Here is an 18,097-nt window from a genome sequence, read left to right as displayed (position 1 = left end):
AAAATGGAAGAATTTGGAATCTTCCTATGAACAAAAATTAACTCTCTTTAGGGGCACCTGGGTGGCTCAGTTGGTTAAGCACCTGCCTTTGGCTCAGGTCATGACCTTGGGGTCCTGGGTTCAAGCCCTGCATCTGGCTCCCTGATCAGCCTGTTTCTCCCTCTGCACTCGCGCTATCTCAAATAAACAAAATCTTTAAAAAAAAAAAAAATTAATTCTCTTTATATAAATCTATTCACCTTTACATTTTATAGACCTACGATAATAATCAAAATAGTTAACATTTACTGAGTGTTTACCAAAAAACAAGCATTTTACATGAATTAGCTTATTTAATTCTTCAAACAGCCCTATAAGATAGGAATTATTACCAGCCTCCATTTACCAGTATGGAAACACATTAACCCTCATATGTCCATTGGGTCAGTACTAGTAAGTGGCACCTTTAACCACTATCATTTATAAAAGCCAACAAAGTCAACATTAAAGTTATAAATGAATCAATTATTTATGGAACCTTTCTAGACATATTTTATAATATGATGGAAAAGGTAATGTCCCAAAATGTGTTGAAAGCATTAAAATCATCCATTACATCAGAAACTATATGGCCAACTATGCATTTGGATGCTTACTATTCTAGCTATCAGCATTATTCCCTCCTAAGTAGCACAGTTAAGAACATCAGCTGGCCAAACAGAGCCTACGCTTACCGATTTCCTGTCGCGTGCTACACACTCCAACTCCATACTCCTCTAGGACTTTGGCAGCTGCTTCTTGACATGATCCTGTATTCCGTGCAAAGCCGAGATAGTTGTAGGAACCCATGTTTATAACGCCTTTAATTATATTCCCTGTGTACCTGTATTTCAATAACATAAAAGTTCATGAAACTCATGAGCAAATCAGACACTTCCATGTGATAATAAACATATGGGTAATACAAAAGAAAGCACAATATACAGGAAATAAGGAGAATATGGCCAAGGTGACGAGCAGCTCAAACTCACTACCAATTACGAAAATGAAAGTTAAAACGAAATACTAATTTTCACTTACCAATAATGATAAAGATTTAAAAACTGACCATACCCAGTGTTGGCCAGCACAGTCTCATATACTGTAGATAAGAGTATCAGTCATTCCTCTTTTCTGGAGGGCAGTTTGGCAGTACTTATCCATTTAAAAGACAGACATACTCTTTGACTCAGCAACTTCCACACATATATGAAAAAATATATGCATAAAGATCCTTTAAGAGTCACTACATGATGGGGTGCCTGGGTGGCTCAGTCGGTTGAGCATCCGACTCTTGGTTTTGGCTTAGGTCATGACCTCAGGGTGGTGGGATCGGGTAGTGGGATCAAGCCCTAAGTCGGGCTCTGTGCTCAGCAGGGAGTCTGCTTGAGATTCTCTCCTTCTCCGCGTCCCTCCACGCCTCCCTTGCACTCTCTCTCTAAAATAAATAAAATTAAATCTTTAAAAAAAAAAAAAAATCACTACACGACTTATCTACCATGTCCCTTCCCCAGGCACACAGACCAGTCACATTCCACGTGTGGAAGCTCAGTCAGCTTGGGCTCACAAGTAAGAACAACACGCTTCAGACTCCACCAGCCTCAGGCGGACATGAAGTGTGGATAAGAAATAAACCACTGCTGGGGTGCCTGGGTGGCACAGCGGTTAAGCGCCTGCCTTCAGCTCAGGGCGTGATCCCGGCCTTATGGGATTGAGCCCCACATCAGGCTCTTCAGCTATGAGCCTGCTTCTTCCTCTCCCGCTCCCCCTGCTTGTGTTCCCTCTCTCGCTGGCTGTCTCTATCTCTGTCAAATAAATAAATAAAATCTTTAAAAAAAAAAAAAAAAGAAATAAACCACTGCTGTTTGAACTCTTGAGATTTTGGGGTTTTTAACAAAGGATGACGCCGCCCAACCTCGATGTACTACATACAGTTATACTTTAGGATATTCAGTACCCACAACTAATAATGAACTTGCTATGAATATAGAGAAACAGGGTATTACCAATATGTTAGCAAGTAAAAAAGCAAGACATAAAATGACTTCTGTAGTATGATCCCATTTTTATAAATCAAGAACTACCTGTATGTCACCCCACAGATTCACTGCATACATACCCTACAGAAAACATCTGGAGCAGTCATACACAACAAACTGGTAACAATGGTCACCTCTGGGGAGTGAAAACTTGTGGAGAAGTGGGTTTGCAGAGGGGATAGTAGTTAGTTGTCAGGGGGGGAACATTTCATTTATCTGTATTATTTGTCTTTTTTTTTTAATAGTAACAATGCAATCATGTAATAATACCTGTGTGATCTAAACAATAAATTTTATGAATATGAAAAGTTTTCTAAACTATTCAGTCTATTTAAGTAAAAGCATTCCATATACTCTTGAATCATCTGAGAAATCAAAATATCCAGAAGTAAATTCAAACACTTGATTCTGGTAAGCGGCATCACAGAAAGAACAGTTTTTCTTTGTTTTTCTTTTTAGTAAGTCGAATTTTGTTTTCAGTTATAACCCAACACAGTATCAAATGTAATAGAAAATGCATTTTAAAAATCTAGATAACAAAAAAACAATCCGGGTAACAATGAACAGCATGCAAGGAAACGAATTATGTTGTACTGTACTCTCAGCTTCTACTCTTGTTTTAACAGGTTACTCAACTTGCAATAAAGTGATGTGAAGAAATTCTTTTTTTCTTGCTGTCAAGAAATCATTTCCCAACTGAGACTCACTTGAAGGACCAGTTGTAATCATGAGACTGCCTCTCCATGATGTCCACCCTGGCCCCAGGCACACTGCAGATCGGCCGATTCCAGTTGTCTCTAATCCGCATGTACAGGTTCCTGGTATAGAAGTTTTCGAAATCCTGATACAATGACACAAAGTCCTGCCAACAAATGGTGACATACCATGAATTTAACTGAATTACTTTACAAAATTTTTACAACTTCCCTTTCCATGTTGCAAGAGTGTTTGAAAAGGAGAGGTCAATCACACTGAATTAACTGATAAGGAAAACATTCGGAAAGGCATCAGATCTCTACCTTAAAACAACTTTAAACCAACTCTCAGGGTACCTGGTTGGCACAATCAGTAAGAGCAGGCAACTCTTGACCTCAGGATCATGAGTTCAAGACCCATATTGGGCACAGAGATTACTTAAAAAAAAAAAAAAAAAAGAGTAAAACAACTCTTAATCGGGTAAAAGTCACTCAGCTCTGATGGTTAACCTATATGAAATGGTTGTAAATAGCTATCTGACTGCCTGAATATAAAGCCAAAGAATTTAACTTAATAAGTAGGCCTCATAAAAATAAAACTTAATTGCACATTTCTGTCATTTAAATGATTTTCCTTGCTAATAACCTCAAAAGGACTTCTCTCCTGCCTCCCGAGTAATATATAGGGAAATGCCATTAAAAAAACACTATAATTTCAGCTTTAAGCAAGAAAAATAATTCTGGAATTAAAATTCCATCCTCTGCATATTTTCAAGGATCAAAGTGAAAAACAGCCAAAGAAAAATGATAAACAAGAAACACTTAAAGGTAGTTTATACAGAAAGACACCTATCTCAGGTTTCTTTCCTTGGATGGGAGTTTAAAAAAAAAAAAAAAAATTCTTATGAATTCCCATGACCAGGCACTTAAAGCTCTCCCTTCTTCTGCGAAATAAGTTAACACTAAAAATTAAGTCTATAAAAAAATAAACTGGGTGGGGCTAAAATGAATGCATAATGTCATGTCCCATGTGGTATGACCACTGCTCAGAACACCATCAGACCACATTAGATCAACTCAACTCCTGAAGATAAGGGCTAAACCAAACAAAAAGAAAACTATACTATAGTTTTACTGTATCTAGCAAACGGTTGAACTTCCAGCCCTGAGATCTGGACTTATGTTAAATAAGCTAATCAGAAACATTCAAGTTTAAGCCTTATTTTGTAAGACTTTCATTGCTAAAGATGACTCTTCATAAAATTTTGTAATTAACAACCTTCTATGACATTGGACTCTAAAGAAACTACTAAATAAGCCTCGCAGGAGATAAAAATCTTAAATCAGGCTGAGCGGAGCCAGAAAGGACTCTTGGGAATATGCAGTACCTGATACCAACTCTTTCACAGTTGGTTCTAACATTTACATTGCCTTAAGAGAAAATATCCACAAATAATGTCTATCACAATTGGAAACTTACTACTTAGCTGGTATGTCCCTTTTGATAGTCTCCTCTTCCAACAAGAATACTGAGTGAATGAAAACTGGAACAAAGACATCCAAATTCTAATTTGGGACTTTTCCTTGGCTACTATTCACATGCATTTATTTCCCAAAGGAAAAAACAAAACAAAAAAAGTTGTCTTCAATCCTCTTCAATTCACATCAAATAGGGTAAACAGTACTGACTCTTCTTGATCTCATGTCTTTATAACCTTTCTAAACATTGCACATTAATGTTAAAGGTATTAACTCTGAGAGAAATAGTCCAACACAGACAAATTTTTATTAGCAACAAAGAGCGCTATTTTTGTTTTTGTTATATAAACATCAGAAAACACTTTAAAACTCTGGTCCCATCTACCAGAAAGCTTCCTAAAACCCAGTATAGAAAAAAGGCTGCAGGCTAAAGTGAAGCAGAGCTCTGGGGAACCAGTGACCTCGTGGTGTGTGGCTGGGAGGGGAGGGGGGGGGGGTTCCAATCTCTGTAACAAAGATTGCCAACATCAGGGAGCTCACCGCTCATTGCACATCCTTACAATGAGAGAACAACTAAGTCCCTGATACGGGAACAGACTTGCACAGAATAACGGGGAAGTTGCCACAGAGATGTTAGAGACCGAAGGCAGGTGGGACAGAATGGCAGAAGGGAGGGACTCAGGGCCAGGGTAGCAGTCTGACTGCAGTTAGAAGGTTTGGTGGAGAGAGCTGAGAGGCAGCTACCCAAACTCCCTGCAGCTTAGCAATGAAGAACGGGAATGGAAAGGGATCACTATTCAGGATTCTAGTTCTAGGCAACAAGGATGAGTGTCTATTTCCAAAAATATCTCATACAGTTTAAATATTCGAGGACTTATCTCTTCATTCATCCATTCAAATACCTCTTACTGAACACTTCTGCCAGACTCTGGATATATTAAAGAACGTGACAGTTCTCTCTGCAAACTATGCCACCCCTACTACTCCTACCCTCACCCTTCCCACCCTGTCCCCGATCCAACTCCACATCCCCTCCCACCCCCCTTCCTCCTCCTCAGTTTAATCACTGTGAAATAACTTTAGTCAGGGCCGACCTAATACTTGTTTGCTCGGTCACTGAACAAACATTTACTGAGCTGTCCTTTCCAGGCAGGATACAAATGAGTAAGACACAACCTCTACACTCCCAAGATCTCTTAGTGGAGTGGCACACAAATGAAGTTACAATACAGTGTAACAAGCACTCTAAAGGGCTACTTGCCCAGACAAAAAATACTTAACTGGGGGGTAAGTGCCAAAGATAGAATCAAGTATGAATAGCCTTCATGCACTGTTTGAACCTGATGTACTCCTCATGCACATGTTTCCTGAAGACCTTCGAACAAACCCCATATACTAGCAGATATACATGACAAACAGAAAACAATACCTAGTTGAGGCTACACTCTGGACTGCGGGGTGTGAAGTTCCCAGCTAAGTGACTTCTATCAGTAGCCTCAAAGAGAAAAATTCAAATTCATGGATTTGTTAATTTGGTATCACTGAAGACCTTACCAAAAGCAGTCTGGAGTCAACTCAATAATTAGCCAATAAATATCCTTTATTGGTTGAGGTTGAGTCTTTTAGAAAACATCCTATACTATTTAAAATAAATAGGTACCACCTATTCTAGTGCCTATGCAGGCCTTAAGATCACAGTGGAAAAGGCTGAATACTACCACTTTCAGAAGCTGACTTTATTATAACGATTGCCCATGGCTGTTAAGAGCAATTCTGGCTCTTAATGCCAGATGTCCAAATATGATAATAAAGATGATGATAACAATAGCAACAAGATTTACCATTTGAGTACTTATGATACTTATGGTATGTCTTGAGTACTTACGATATATCTTGCATTGTATATACATTTGCTCTTAAATATCCCTGCACCCTCCTAAAAAAAGACATTACTCCCAACTTCAGAAAGGCAAAATGGCTTTCCCAGTTAGGGAACTGGCCAGAGGGAGAGCCAGGAACTGATCCAGGCCCTTTCATTCCAAAGTCTATGCCCGTACATTTCCATGACATGCAATTTTTTCTGAAAGGTTTATGTGTCACAGCTTGTTGAGCTGCCTGACTCAACAATGTGCATCTTAATTTACTTAGCCTAACATCTGATCACAAGAAAACCTACTTCGTCTGATGGTGCTAAGATACTTAGTATCTGGTAAAGATCAGGATGCTTCAAAACTCTCAACCACTGAAACTGAAGGCACGCAATGACATTTCAAAATTAAAGACAGCTGTTTTCTTAGATCTAAAACTGAGTCATCTGTCTGTATGTGCATGTGTACACACACACACACACACACACACACACCCCTGACTATTCAATTCAAAGACTCAACACTTTTCATTGTTATTACCACCACTCCCAATATTATTCTTACCTTAAACATTTACTGAATGTCTATTAAGTGCAAAGCACTCTTCTAGGCACTGGGCATACAGTCGTAAACAAAAAGGTGACAATAATCTCTGCCCTTGTGGAATTTATATTTTGGTGAAAGAGACAGATACTAAATGAGACAAATGTACAAAATATAAAATATCTTAAACAGTGAAAAATGCTATTGGAAACAAAAATCACATAAGAAAGGGGGGCTGTAAAATGCTACAGCCATGCTAAAACTTAGCTAGGGTGGCCAGAGTAGAAAGGAACAAGCAGCGACGGAACTATCCATTTGACCACTTGGAGGAAGAGCACTCCTGGCAGGCAGACAGCAAGTGCGACAGCAGTGGGACAGTGGTGTACCCGGTATATCAAGGAACTGCAAAAGGCCAGTGTGGCTGCAGCAAATGAGTGAGAGGCTAAGCACGAGGAGATGATGGCCAGGTTCATAAGTAGTTGAATCTGGATTTCCTGATGGGCTACACATGGTGTGTGACAGAAAGAAGAGTCAAGGATATCACTGCGCTTTTCAGCCTAAGCAACGGCAGAAGAGAACTGTCATCCATAAAGATGGGGAAGATAGCCAGATGATCGGGAGGGGATGTTTTGGACATGTAAAGTTTGAGATGTAAGAGAGAGCACAAGTCGGGGGAGGGGCAGAGGGAGAGAGAGAAGCAGACTCCCCGATGAGCAGGGAGCCTGATGCAGAACTTGATTTCAGGACCCCGGGACCAAGACATGAGCTTAAGGCAGCTGCTTAACCGACTGAGCCACCCAGGCGCCCCTAACTTATCTTTATAATGGGACCAGGGGACTCAGTTCTACCCAAAGCAACATATGAACAACCAGGATAGTTAAAATGGACTTTCTTCTATAATGGAATGAGGAAGAAAGTAAGGATGTGGTTATAAACACCATTCTCTCGGTGAAATGAGGAAGTGGCAACATTATATTTGCATTTTATGATCCCAAGCAAGCACTTTCCCTAACCTCTTCCAGTGTAACACCTTAAAATCTGCATATCCCTCTCACTACATCTAAACCAGAATCAGAAAACAAACATGCTCTACCATAAGGCTGAATGATTTTCCTTCCCTCTAAAAGCTGAATTTTTGTAAGAAAATGGCAATTCAGCTGGTTTAACTATTAATGTTATCTACTGTGAAAATCCTATTGAAATAAATTTGAATAAATTCGCACAGTCCTTCAAATTAGCAAATGTCCCCCTCTGTCCCACATATTCCTATTACTTCTTCCTCCAAGAATTATTTCCGGATTAACTCGATGCTACTCAGTTATTTTTTTGTTCTACATCTGCATACAATTCAAACACTATTTACCAGGACAGGGCTTTGCAAAGACCTGTTACATTGAAGAGTTTATGTTTCTCCAATAAAATCAGAAACTACTTAAGAATAAAATTATGTGTTCTAATACTTAAAAACAAACGTCAAGTACTCACAGGCCGCCACAATACTCAGGAGTCAATTCATCCTCTGCAAACATGAAACAAGTTCCAAACATACTGTACTCTCACAAAGTAATTTGGACACAACTCCACTGTTTCATTCATTTTTTTATCACACTTTGATAGAACACCAGCTGTGCAAACTCTCCTGGCACACCCCTCCTCAAAAATTGCCCAGATTCCTCATTGCCTACCAAAGTTCTTCCTTTGACATTCAAAACACAATCTCTCATACACCCACATTCCAGGTTCTCCCAGACATCCCTTTGCCTACACCACCCCCTCACCCAGGACCACTCTCCCCATCACAATCAGCATCCCCGACCCCTACCTTCACCTGTTAGTTAGTAGGTCTCTACAGTGTGTCCACACTAAGAGAGGTCCCTATAAATATTTTCTAATTTGAATATTTAATATTCAATAAATTGAATAAAGCTTTAGCTCCTATCAGTCACAACCACCATCAACTCAAGTCTGACAGGAAGATACTAGCCTGTAAACAAGTAACCCCAATACTATACAAGCCTGTAAGTATACAGTAAGCTCTAACTTATAGTGAGGTAAGCCATACCTAAACGATGTTCAAAATCAACATACTGTCGATGCACTATAGCCACAAAGTTTACTTGGGACGTACAAAGGTAGAAAAAATGAAGAATCAAAAAATTTAAAAATTTGTTTTGGTTTTCAGCGATCAAAACTAGTTTGGCCTACTGGACCAAGCTCTGAATACAGGGCTTTGCCTGCATTAGGTATTCAAGAAATAGCTTCTTGATGAAATGAACCTGTAGGAATTTCCGGGCAATGAGGAGGAGGACCAACTTGTGGTACTGGGGCTGGGAAGGGTGCAGAATGGCTGAGATGAGAGAGAAGAGAGCCCGGATAATCCTGGGTTCTCCCAGGACCAGAATCTTCAATCCCCATACTGACTGGTTCTGCTCCTTTCTTTCACCATGTTTATAGATGCTCCCTTGCCCTTCCCCCCACAGATCCACCGCCCATTCCCAATACCTAATGGCTCCTCTCTCAGCGGTGAGCTTGCTGCCACCACATCTGCCTCTCTCCTCTAATACCCCACAAAAATGAGAGGTATGATGACCAAAAAATCTAATTTCTCAAGCCCTTCTTTAATCTAGTATATTCCTTGGACTAGCAGACAACCTTTCCATACTTCACATATCAAGAACAAACAAGTTTGTTTTTAGGAAAACCAGGCATTTCACTCTAATTTTATGTAATCCTGTACAGAACGCTAGCGGTACAAAGGAGCATACACAGAAAAGTGAAGTGAGGTCCTTTCCTCCAGCGATAATCATTACCATCTCTATTTACAATTACTAAAACAAGATTGCTTTCTTGTTTTTTTGGTTTTTTTAAACTGTGAACAGAGTAGCTCAGCCACATTCTGTTTTCAGGCTTGTTTGGGGAAAGGAGCTATCTGTGAGCCAAACATCTGTGTACAATATGTCTATGAGAAAACGCATCCTGAGTTCTCCAGAACTTCTTTGTCTTCTCAGAAGACTGGAGCCACAACCTGGGACACAGCACAATATAAAGAACGTGGCTTCTGGCATTTCAGACCCGTGTCTGCGTACCAGCTCTGACACTAAGCAACTCAGGAAATGTTACTTTTAACTTGTGAATTTGAGCTTTCTCATTCATCAAGTAGGAATAGATTCTTGTGATGATTAAATTACAAATATATTAAACGTGGGGCGCCTGGGTGGCTCAGTCGGTTGAGCATCCAACTCTTGGTTTCGGCTCAGGTCACCATCTCAGGGTCCTGGGATTGAGCCCAGCCCAGCAACCTGCTGAGCGCTCAGCAGGGACTGTGTTTGAGATTCTCTCTCCCTCTGCCTCTCCCCCTGCAGCACACATGCACATGCACTCTCTCTCAAATAAAAAAATAAACCTTTAAAAAATAAGAAATATGTTCAATGCTTTGATTTCTCCATGCCTTAACCTTGTTTTTCACTTTCTTTGTGAAATACTTTCATTTAAATGCATCTGGAATATTTTTATTTTTAACATGTATCCAATTTTTTTTTTTAAGATTTTATTTATTTGACAGAGACAGTGCACACACACAAGCAGGGGGAGCAGCAGAGGGAGAGAAAGAAGCAGGCTCCCTGCTCATGTGGGGCTCGAGTGGGGCTTAATCCCAGGACCCCAGAATCATGACCTGAGCCGAAGGCAGATGCTTAACTGACTGAGCCACCCAGGCGCCCCACATGTATCCAAATTCCTAAAGAAAAAAATGAGTGAGAATACCAGGATGGCTATAAAAGGCTTCCACTTACAGAGTCTAAGACTCTTAACAATTACCTGTTGTTCTTTTCTTTCTGTTGCATGATGACACTTTTCAATTCTCCAATGCCTCAAGAAATCTCGAAGGTATCCAAAGAGAGTAAGTACACCATATCCCACATAAGTAAGCACAGCAACCAGCATTGGTGTTTCTTCAAAAGCTTCATTAAATGGTCTTTTGTAAAGTCCTCCATTTTGTGTAACATGATGGATCTGAAACAGAGGTTAAAAACATTAATTTCGATCCCAAGAAAAAGATTACTACTTAAAACCTAATTCCTTACAGATATGCATAATCTCAGAATCCTCTAATAGTGAAAAAAATCCACTAAGATCTAGCAGGACATAGTTTTTTCAACAGAAATATCACAAGTTATAGATACTTTAGATAAACAGCAAAGAAAGAAAAACAGAGAAGGAACTGCCTAAGAACAATGTTTAACACTCATTTCTGTCATTATTTGTTTTTTTGACTAGATCTTAAAACACTATGATTGGAGCGTGTATAATTTCCTTTGTTCTAATAAAGCAAATTTAAAAAAATGAATCCACAAAGAAAAAGCCTATCCTGAAAAATAGTATATTAGCGGGGCGCCTGGGTGGCACAGCAGTTAAGCGTCTGCCTTAGGCTCAGGGCGTGATCCCGGCGTTGTGGGATCGAGCCCCACATCAGGCTCCTCCGCTGTGGGCCTGCTTCTTCCTCTCCCACTCCCCCTGCCTGTGTTCCCTCTCTCGCTGGCTGTCTCTATCTCTGTCGAAAAAATAAATAAAAATCTTTAAAAAAAAAAAAAAAAGAAAAATAGTATATTAGCTTACAAATGAAAGAGTCAAAGTAAATCAGTCCTAGAATAAACTAAAATATTTATATTTTCCTGCTACACGGTCTTTTTTTTTTTTTAATGTAGTCTTAAAGCCACCAGCCGTCGTGTTCCAAATAATGACCAGCACTAGGCCCCCGTGGAAACCCATGGTTTATTAACAGCTTTTGTTGTAGTAACACAAATAAGTTACGCACAAAAGTAAAATGCTTACATAAGAGTGGCCCAGCACTGTACAGAAGTAGAAAATGGAATGCAACACAAGGGGAAAAACAGTTAAGAGTGATCAGTAACTGTCATGAAATCATCCTGTCCCCCTTCATCCTGACCTAAGTATCCATTTCCACTTCAAGATTATCCCAGGTTTCATCCTTTGGGATACTTGAATTTTAATATACAGATACCAAGCTACTGTACTTTTTATCTCAGAGCTTAAAGCTTTTTCTTTTTTGACCAATCTTAATGGAAATCTTGTTTTATGGAAAAATCTCATCACAGAAGTTTGTGTGTTAACTTTATTCTTAACTTTGAAACAGCCAACTGCAGTGAGGACACGCATTCACTATTCACCAGGAACATATTTTCAACTGATCACTGTGCTAATGAAAAGACCCTATTCTTATGAAAGAATCAAAGATTCTTTCTTGGCCTCTCAGGCAACTTGATCGAAGGGTTAAACATATTTTAGAATATTATATCCCAATAATATTCTTTTGGGAAAACTACCTGAATGCTCCAAGTCAGAACAGCTGGAAAAGAAACAGTTGTTCTTAAGAAGGGAAAGGCTTTCAGACAGGCATGATACTTGGACTCTGTTGGCAGTGCTTCAAGTTGATGGCCTGAAGAACTTCTGAAAACTATGTGTAAAACTGATACAGGTCTTCATCAATCTCCTCAAAGGGGTGGAAGTCTGTGTCGATGTTTACTACTTGAACTTTTATGCAGAAGCAAGGCTGCAATGTGTTTAGAACAGAATATCTAGAAGTGAGCCAATAACTGAAGAGATTGTTTAAAAATTAATAATACAGCATATCAACAAGCTATTAAGCTGGACAAAGCAAAATCAATAGCACTTAAAACACGACAAAAATAATATTCTGATCATCTTTTTAAACAACTGTACCTAAAAGAACACTGTATTTAATACCAGTACCCAACTCTCCTTGACTCTGAAACTGTTTTCTCTCATAGAACATACTAGTAAAAAGTCAGGTAATTTTCAGAGCTCCTAAGTCTAAATGTGTGACAGATTTATATGTCAGGAATGCTGTGGGTGGATCTCTTTAAAAGATATCCGCCTCGATCTAAGACACACCCAAACCAACAAGACCAAGTATATTCATACAGTTGGCTGGACTGTCTAGGAAGGAGGAAGTTAAATCATTAGTTTGCTTTTAAATATTGTGATTCTATCACAGTGTCACTTTAAATTAACTGCATTTTAAGGAACTGAGATTCAACTATGAAGTAACTTTTGGAAAACAGCCTCAGTCAAAACACAGGTCACTCTGATCATTCACGGTGAGAATGTACAGGCCAACTGACAAGCAAATTTCTGATAGTTGACAAAATCTTAGAAATCAGAGGAAAAAAAATCACTTGATCTTCAATTACTGATGCCAAATTTAATTTCTGACATGATTCAAATAAAAAGAGTAGTATTACCACATCTGAAACTAACAATGTACTATATGTTGGCTAACTGAATTTTTTAAAAAAATGAAAAAAAACAGTATTACCATCTTATATATGTATAATGTCCCATAAGGGAAAGCACCAGGCTTATTCTGCTCATTATCGCACATCCAGCAGTCAGGATAGTATTTATTAAGTGCTAACAAATAGTAAGTACTCAGTAATGTTTCCTTTTATTACTATTAGTATTACAGAAAGCGGACCCTTATAGGAGCTCAATAAGTATTTGTTGAATGAAAGAAAATACACATTACGTCAAATTCACACTAAACAAAACATTTCATATTCTGGATTCATCAAGCAAGAGGACTCTTAAGAGGCCTTTCATTCATTCTAACCAGAATTACACTGTCAACAAGGCAATCAAGAAAAATATTAGCTTATCACTCCCTCCAAGTCAAAAAAACAAAACAGTTGTCAGTCTGCTCACATTAAACAGACAAGAGTATAACAGTGCTAGTATTATTAATCAAGGGAAGTTTTAAGTACTCCACGAAAAATCAAGATATGTTTGCTTGAAAAGTAACATTTTTTTCAAGAAAATGCAAAAGAAAAAAGGCCAAGGAAGAAATTTTTTTCCCCATCAAAATCATAAGCACATCATCATAAAACACATTACAAGGGGGGGGGGGAACAAACCAATAAGCCATTTTGTTCACATGCCTGTAGGCCGTCAACTATACTTATTAAACAGCTGGAAAAAGACTCTTAACTAAAGCAATAATGGAAAGGTATAATCAAGATAAACCATCAACATTATATATATATACACACACTAAAATCATCTGGAAGGAGACACAGAAATTGGAGTGGGGAGTGGGATAGAGATAGAACACCTACTACCTATTTATAACCCTCTGAAACGATCTGATTTTTCATTTTTAACAGAGTACATATTACTGAATTTTCATTTATCATTTTGTTTTAAAAATGCTTAAACTGAATTTTCTCACTGATTTGATTCACTATTTGGACTAAAACAGAGTTAATAAAAGCAACATACGCCTCTCATGATTAACCTCAGGTCTCTACCTACGGCCTCTCTAGAGAACTCTCATCTGCTCGCTAGCTCTCAAACAGACTGTAAAGGCTGGTAAGTAAGCACAAGTCCACAGGTCAATTCCAAATTTTCCCCAGAACTCCAAATTTACATTTCCACCTGCCACCTGTAAGTTTCACTTGGACGTCCCAACTCAACAAGTCTGAAGCTGAACTTCTCTCACCATCTTAACTCCTCCCTCAATTAAAACCAGATTATTCTCCTGTATCACCCCCTGATTGGTAGCATCACCACCCAGTCTACCCAGTCTCCCAAGTTTGGAGTCATCTTTAGCTCTGCCTCATTTTTGGACTTCATTATAGAACCAGTAATGAATTTTTGTGCTGTAGTTCAAGACCTTCTTGTGGGGCAACAGGGAATTTTAAGGAGGCTGGAAATGTTCTACATCTTGAGAGAGGTACTGGAGACACAGTACACACACAGGTGAAAAGTCAGGAGCATGATATATGTACTTTATGCACTCACCTGAATGTATGTTACTCCTCAATTTTAAAAAACCCTCAGTGCCTCCTCCTTCACTGAACCACTGCGATACCCTCCACCTCCCGTCTGGTCTCCCTGCCACCAAGACCGTCTCCACACCCCATTTATTCTTCTAATCACACCAAACTTCTTGCCGCTGTCTTTCCAACAAGAATCCTTCCCTAGATAAGGAGTGCAAATCTTCTAACAGTAATAAGGCAATAATAAATAATGTTCACTGTGAAAAGTCAAGAAGCAGTAAAATAAGCATTTTACAGTGTGGAGGAAAACACCAAAAAGAAGATGGAAAAAAGAGTCGAAGAGAGCAGGAAACTGTTATGTATTCCATAACAAGCCCTGTGGAACCATCTGATGCTTGAAACCATGTCCTACAAGCTGTTAGAATTCTTAGATCCTACAGGATTGGACCACAGAGCTATTTCGTTGTGAATGTGTGTTATTTTTGAGACAAGAAAAGAATAATTCCGAAGACAATTTAGAGATCATCAGGGTACCCTTCTCAGTTTCAAAGGTGGGGGGGACCATCACTTCAGATAGAATCAATAAAAGTGCCTCGGAAAGGAAGCCTGAAGCATAGGGGGTAGAGGGGAGTGATCCTTAAACCAATGGGTCCAGAGGGCACAGCATCAAACCAAAGAGGATTATCTTGATCCTTAAGATCTCATGGAATTTGCCTTGCTAAATTTTGGACTTGGTTGGGACCCATCACCCCTTTCTTCCTTCTGATTTCTCTTTTGGAATGGGAATGTCTACCCTCTGCGTGTCCCATCATAGTATTTTTGAAGCACATAACGTACATGGCTTCACAAGCTCACAGCTGGAGAGGAACTGTCTTAGGATGAACTATATCTCCCGTTTCATTCATATCAGATGTAGATGATATTTAGATGAGACTCTGGAATATAGACTTTAGAGTTGACGCTGGAATGAGTTAACACTTTTGAGTTTGTTGGGGCAGAATAAATGTATTTTGCATGCAGGAAGAACATGATTTTAGGGGGATCATGGGCTGAATGTTATAGGCTGAATGTCTGTCTCCCCCCCACCCTCATTCATATATTGAAGCTCCAGTGTGATTCTATTTCAAAGTAGGGCCTTTGCGAGGTAATCAGGTTTACACTAGGTCTTGAGGGTGGGCCCCATAATGTGATTAGTACCCTTATAAGAAGAGAAGGCAGGGATCTCTGCTGAAGAATGGCCCTGTGAACACACTGTGAGAAAGCTATCTACAAGTCAAGAAGAATGCCCTCACCAAGAACTCAATCTGCCAGCAAGCAACCTGGTCTGGGACTTCCTGAACTGTGACAAATATCCGTTAAGCCACCTCATCTAGGGTGTTTTGTTATAGCAGTCCAAGCTGACTAAGACAATGGTAAAGAGAGAAAATGTACACAATCTACCCTCAACTAGTTCAGGAAAAAGTAACTGTGTTGTGTGTGTGTGTGTGTGTGTGTGTGTGTGTGTAGAGAGGGAGAATGATGGAGAATTTTCTTCATGAACCATTTGAGTCAGGTGCAGTTATGATGTACCTTTATACTTCAGTGTGTCTCTCTTAAAAACAAAGATATTCTCTTACATAACTACAGAACAATTTTCAACATCAGGAAACCAATAGAAAACTAATAGCTAGTCTACGGACTATAGATTTTGTGAACTGTCCTAATAATGTCTTTATAGCCAAAAAAAAAAAAAAAAGTCCTAGAGCATGTGTTGCATTCTGTCTCTCTAGTTTCAGAATAGAAAAAAAAAAAAAAAAAAAGAGTTTACACTGTAAACTGACTTACAAGGAATGATCCTAAGCAGAGGTTTCAAGAATACCATGAAACAACACAGGGTAACTATGTAATGATGCAATAATGGGGAAGTAATTAGTGGGAAACAAAAGCACACACTTCTGATATGAATTTTTAAAAATCACATGAGCATGAATTTATAAGCAAACAGACATATTCCTGCTGAATGTGATAGCAGTATGACAGAACCCACCCACCTGGCAGATAGTTTGGAACATTAAAAAACAAATTAACGTCCAATATGAACATCCATTACTATTTGGCAATCAAAGGACTGCCATCGTGCCCTTTCTGCTAAACGAATCCCATCCACTTCCAGTGGTATATTCTGTTCCTTAAAATTAGTTCCGCTGAAATGGCCCTTTCTTGAAATTTTACTGAAATGTACTAGCCTCTCCCTACTGCATACCATACATACTAAAGGCATTTGGAGCTTTGCACCAGTCACGCAAGATATTCCACAATCTGAACATATATTTCCAGAAGCGTCCTCTTTTTTTCTACAGGCAACTTTTGAAAAGTAGGGAGTCCACATTTTTTCTTGCAATCAGGATAAATTCCCTACTTTTTGTCAGTAAGTATCTCCTAAGGAACGGACTGAAAAGTGCTTCCAAAGCTCGCTGGAAAACAAACATATTTTGACATTACGATTTTCCTGTTTGAAAACTCAGAAACGGAGACGCCCACGTATATGTGCCCTGGCACGTTTCAGTTCAGCGGCGCCCTGTGTACTCGGGCAGCAAGGTTCTGCCCCGGGGTCACTGTTCTCCCCTGCCACCCACATCTGCGGGGTAGCCCCTCCCGATCTCCAGATAAGCACCGGGGCCTAACAGCCGGATGCCGCAGTCAGGAGATCCGAGCATGAGCGCAGCTCTGCCACAGATCCTGCTGCTTGCTTGGAGCTCTCCACTTCAGCGTGTGCTGGGCCTATAACACCATGCCCTCCACGCTGGTTCTGGAGTGGACAGCGCGAGAGGCTACCCGGTTAGCATCAGTTTCCCTTCTCTGCGGATAATCTCTTGTTGGGGCAGTGGGGGGGGGCTGGTGGTCACAGCTGTGCAGTATGACCGTATTCCTGGAGCCTAAGTGACCGACACGGGGGTGAGCACCTATGCCAAAACGAACCCAACAATCCTCTCTCATGGGGATTTATGATTTCAACAGGTTAAGAGTGTGAAGGGTACTAGACCTCCAACATTCTGGAGAAAAGGTCCATGAACTCCTGCTGCTGAGGTCCCAAGCACTGTGCTATTAACTGCCTGACTTCTCCTGAGTTATTCACCAGTTCTACCCTACTCCCTCCTTTTATCCATTTTTTGCATACCTATCATCCTTGCAATAAATCACCTTTTTGTTTAGATACAGTTTCTGTTCCTATCAACTGAAAAAAATGTATTTATTTTTTATTTTTTGTTTAAAGATTTTATTTATTTGAGAGAGAGAGCGAATACAGCTGGGGGAGGGGCAGAGGGAGAGCGATAGTGACAAGCAGACTCCCTGCTAAGCGCGGAGTGGAGTGTAGGGCTCCATTCCAGGACCCTGAGATCATGACCTGAGTTGAACTCAGATGCTTTACCAACTGAGCCACCCAGGTGCCCCTTAACTGAAAGAAATTTAACAGATACATATTCCATATTCCATGTTGAAATCTCTTAGAACTTCTTTTGTACACTTACAGACTGGGTATTTATATGCTAACAGAGCCTATAGATATGTCTCCCAACTCTGTCAATTTTGTGCATCTGGAATATTATTCACTTTTTTTTTTTAAGATTTTATTTATTTATTTGACAGAGAGAGAGACAGCC

The 18,097-nt window shown here is 39.6% G+C and overlaps 1 protein-coding gene across 1 annotated transcript in view; it reads right to left on the bottom strand.

Moving 5' to 3' along the window:
• SPTLC2 (serine palmitoyltransferase long chain base subunit 2) overlaps positions 1-18,097 on the bottom strand; it is a 97,376-nt gene that overhangs the window by 62,043 nt on the left and 17,236 nt on the right. Inside the window, exons 2-4 of the mRNA XM_026519413.4 lie at positions 10,459-10,653; positions 2,765-2,919; positions 714-862 (exon numbers count right to left, since the gene is read on the bottom strand). Of these exons, the coding sequence (XP_026375198.1) occupies positions 714-862; positions 2,765-2,919; positions 10,459-10,653 (499 nt within the window). The remainder of the gene's footprint in view (positions 1-713; positions 863-2,764; positions 2,920-10,458; positions 10,654-18,097) is intronic.

The sequence above is a fragment of the Ursus arctos genome, unplaced genomic scaffold (genome assembly GCF_023065955.2).
Source record: "Ursus arctos isolate Adak ecotype North America unplaced genomic scaffold, UrsArc2.0 scaffold_25, whole genome shotgun sequence".
Lineage (NCBI taxonomy): Eukaryota > Metazoa > Chordata > Mammalia > Carnivora > Ursidae > Ursus > Ursus arctos.
Note: the sequence above shows the minus strand (reverse complement) of the source record. Positions and strands in the feature narration are given on the sequence as shown.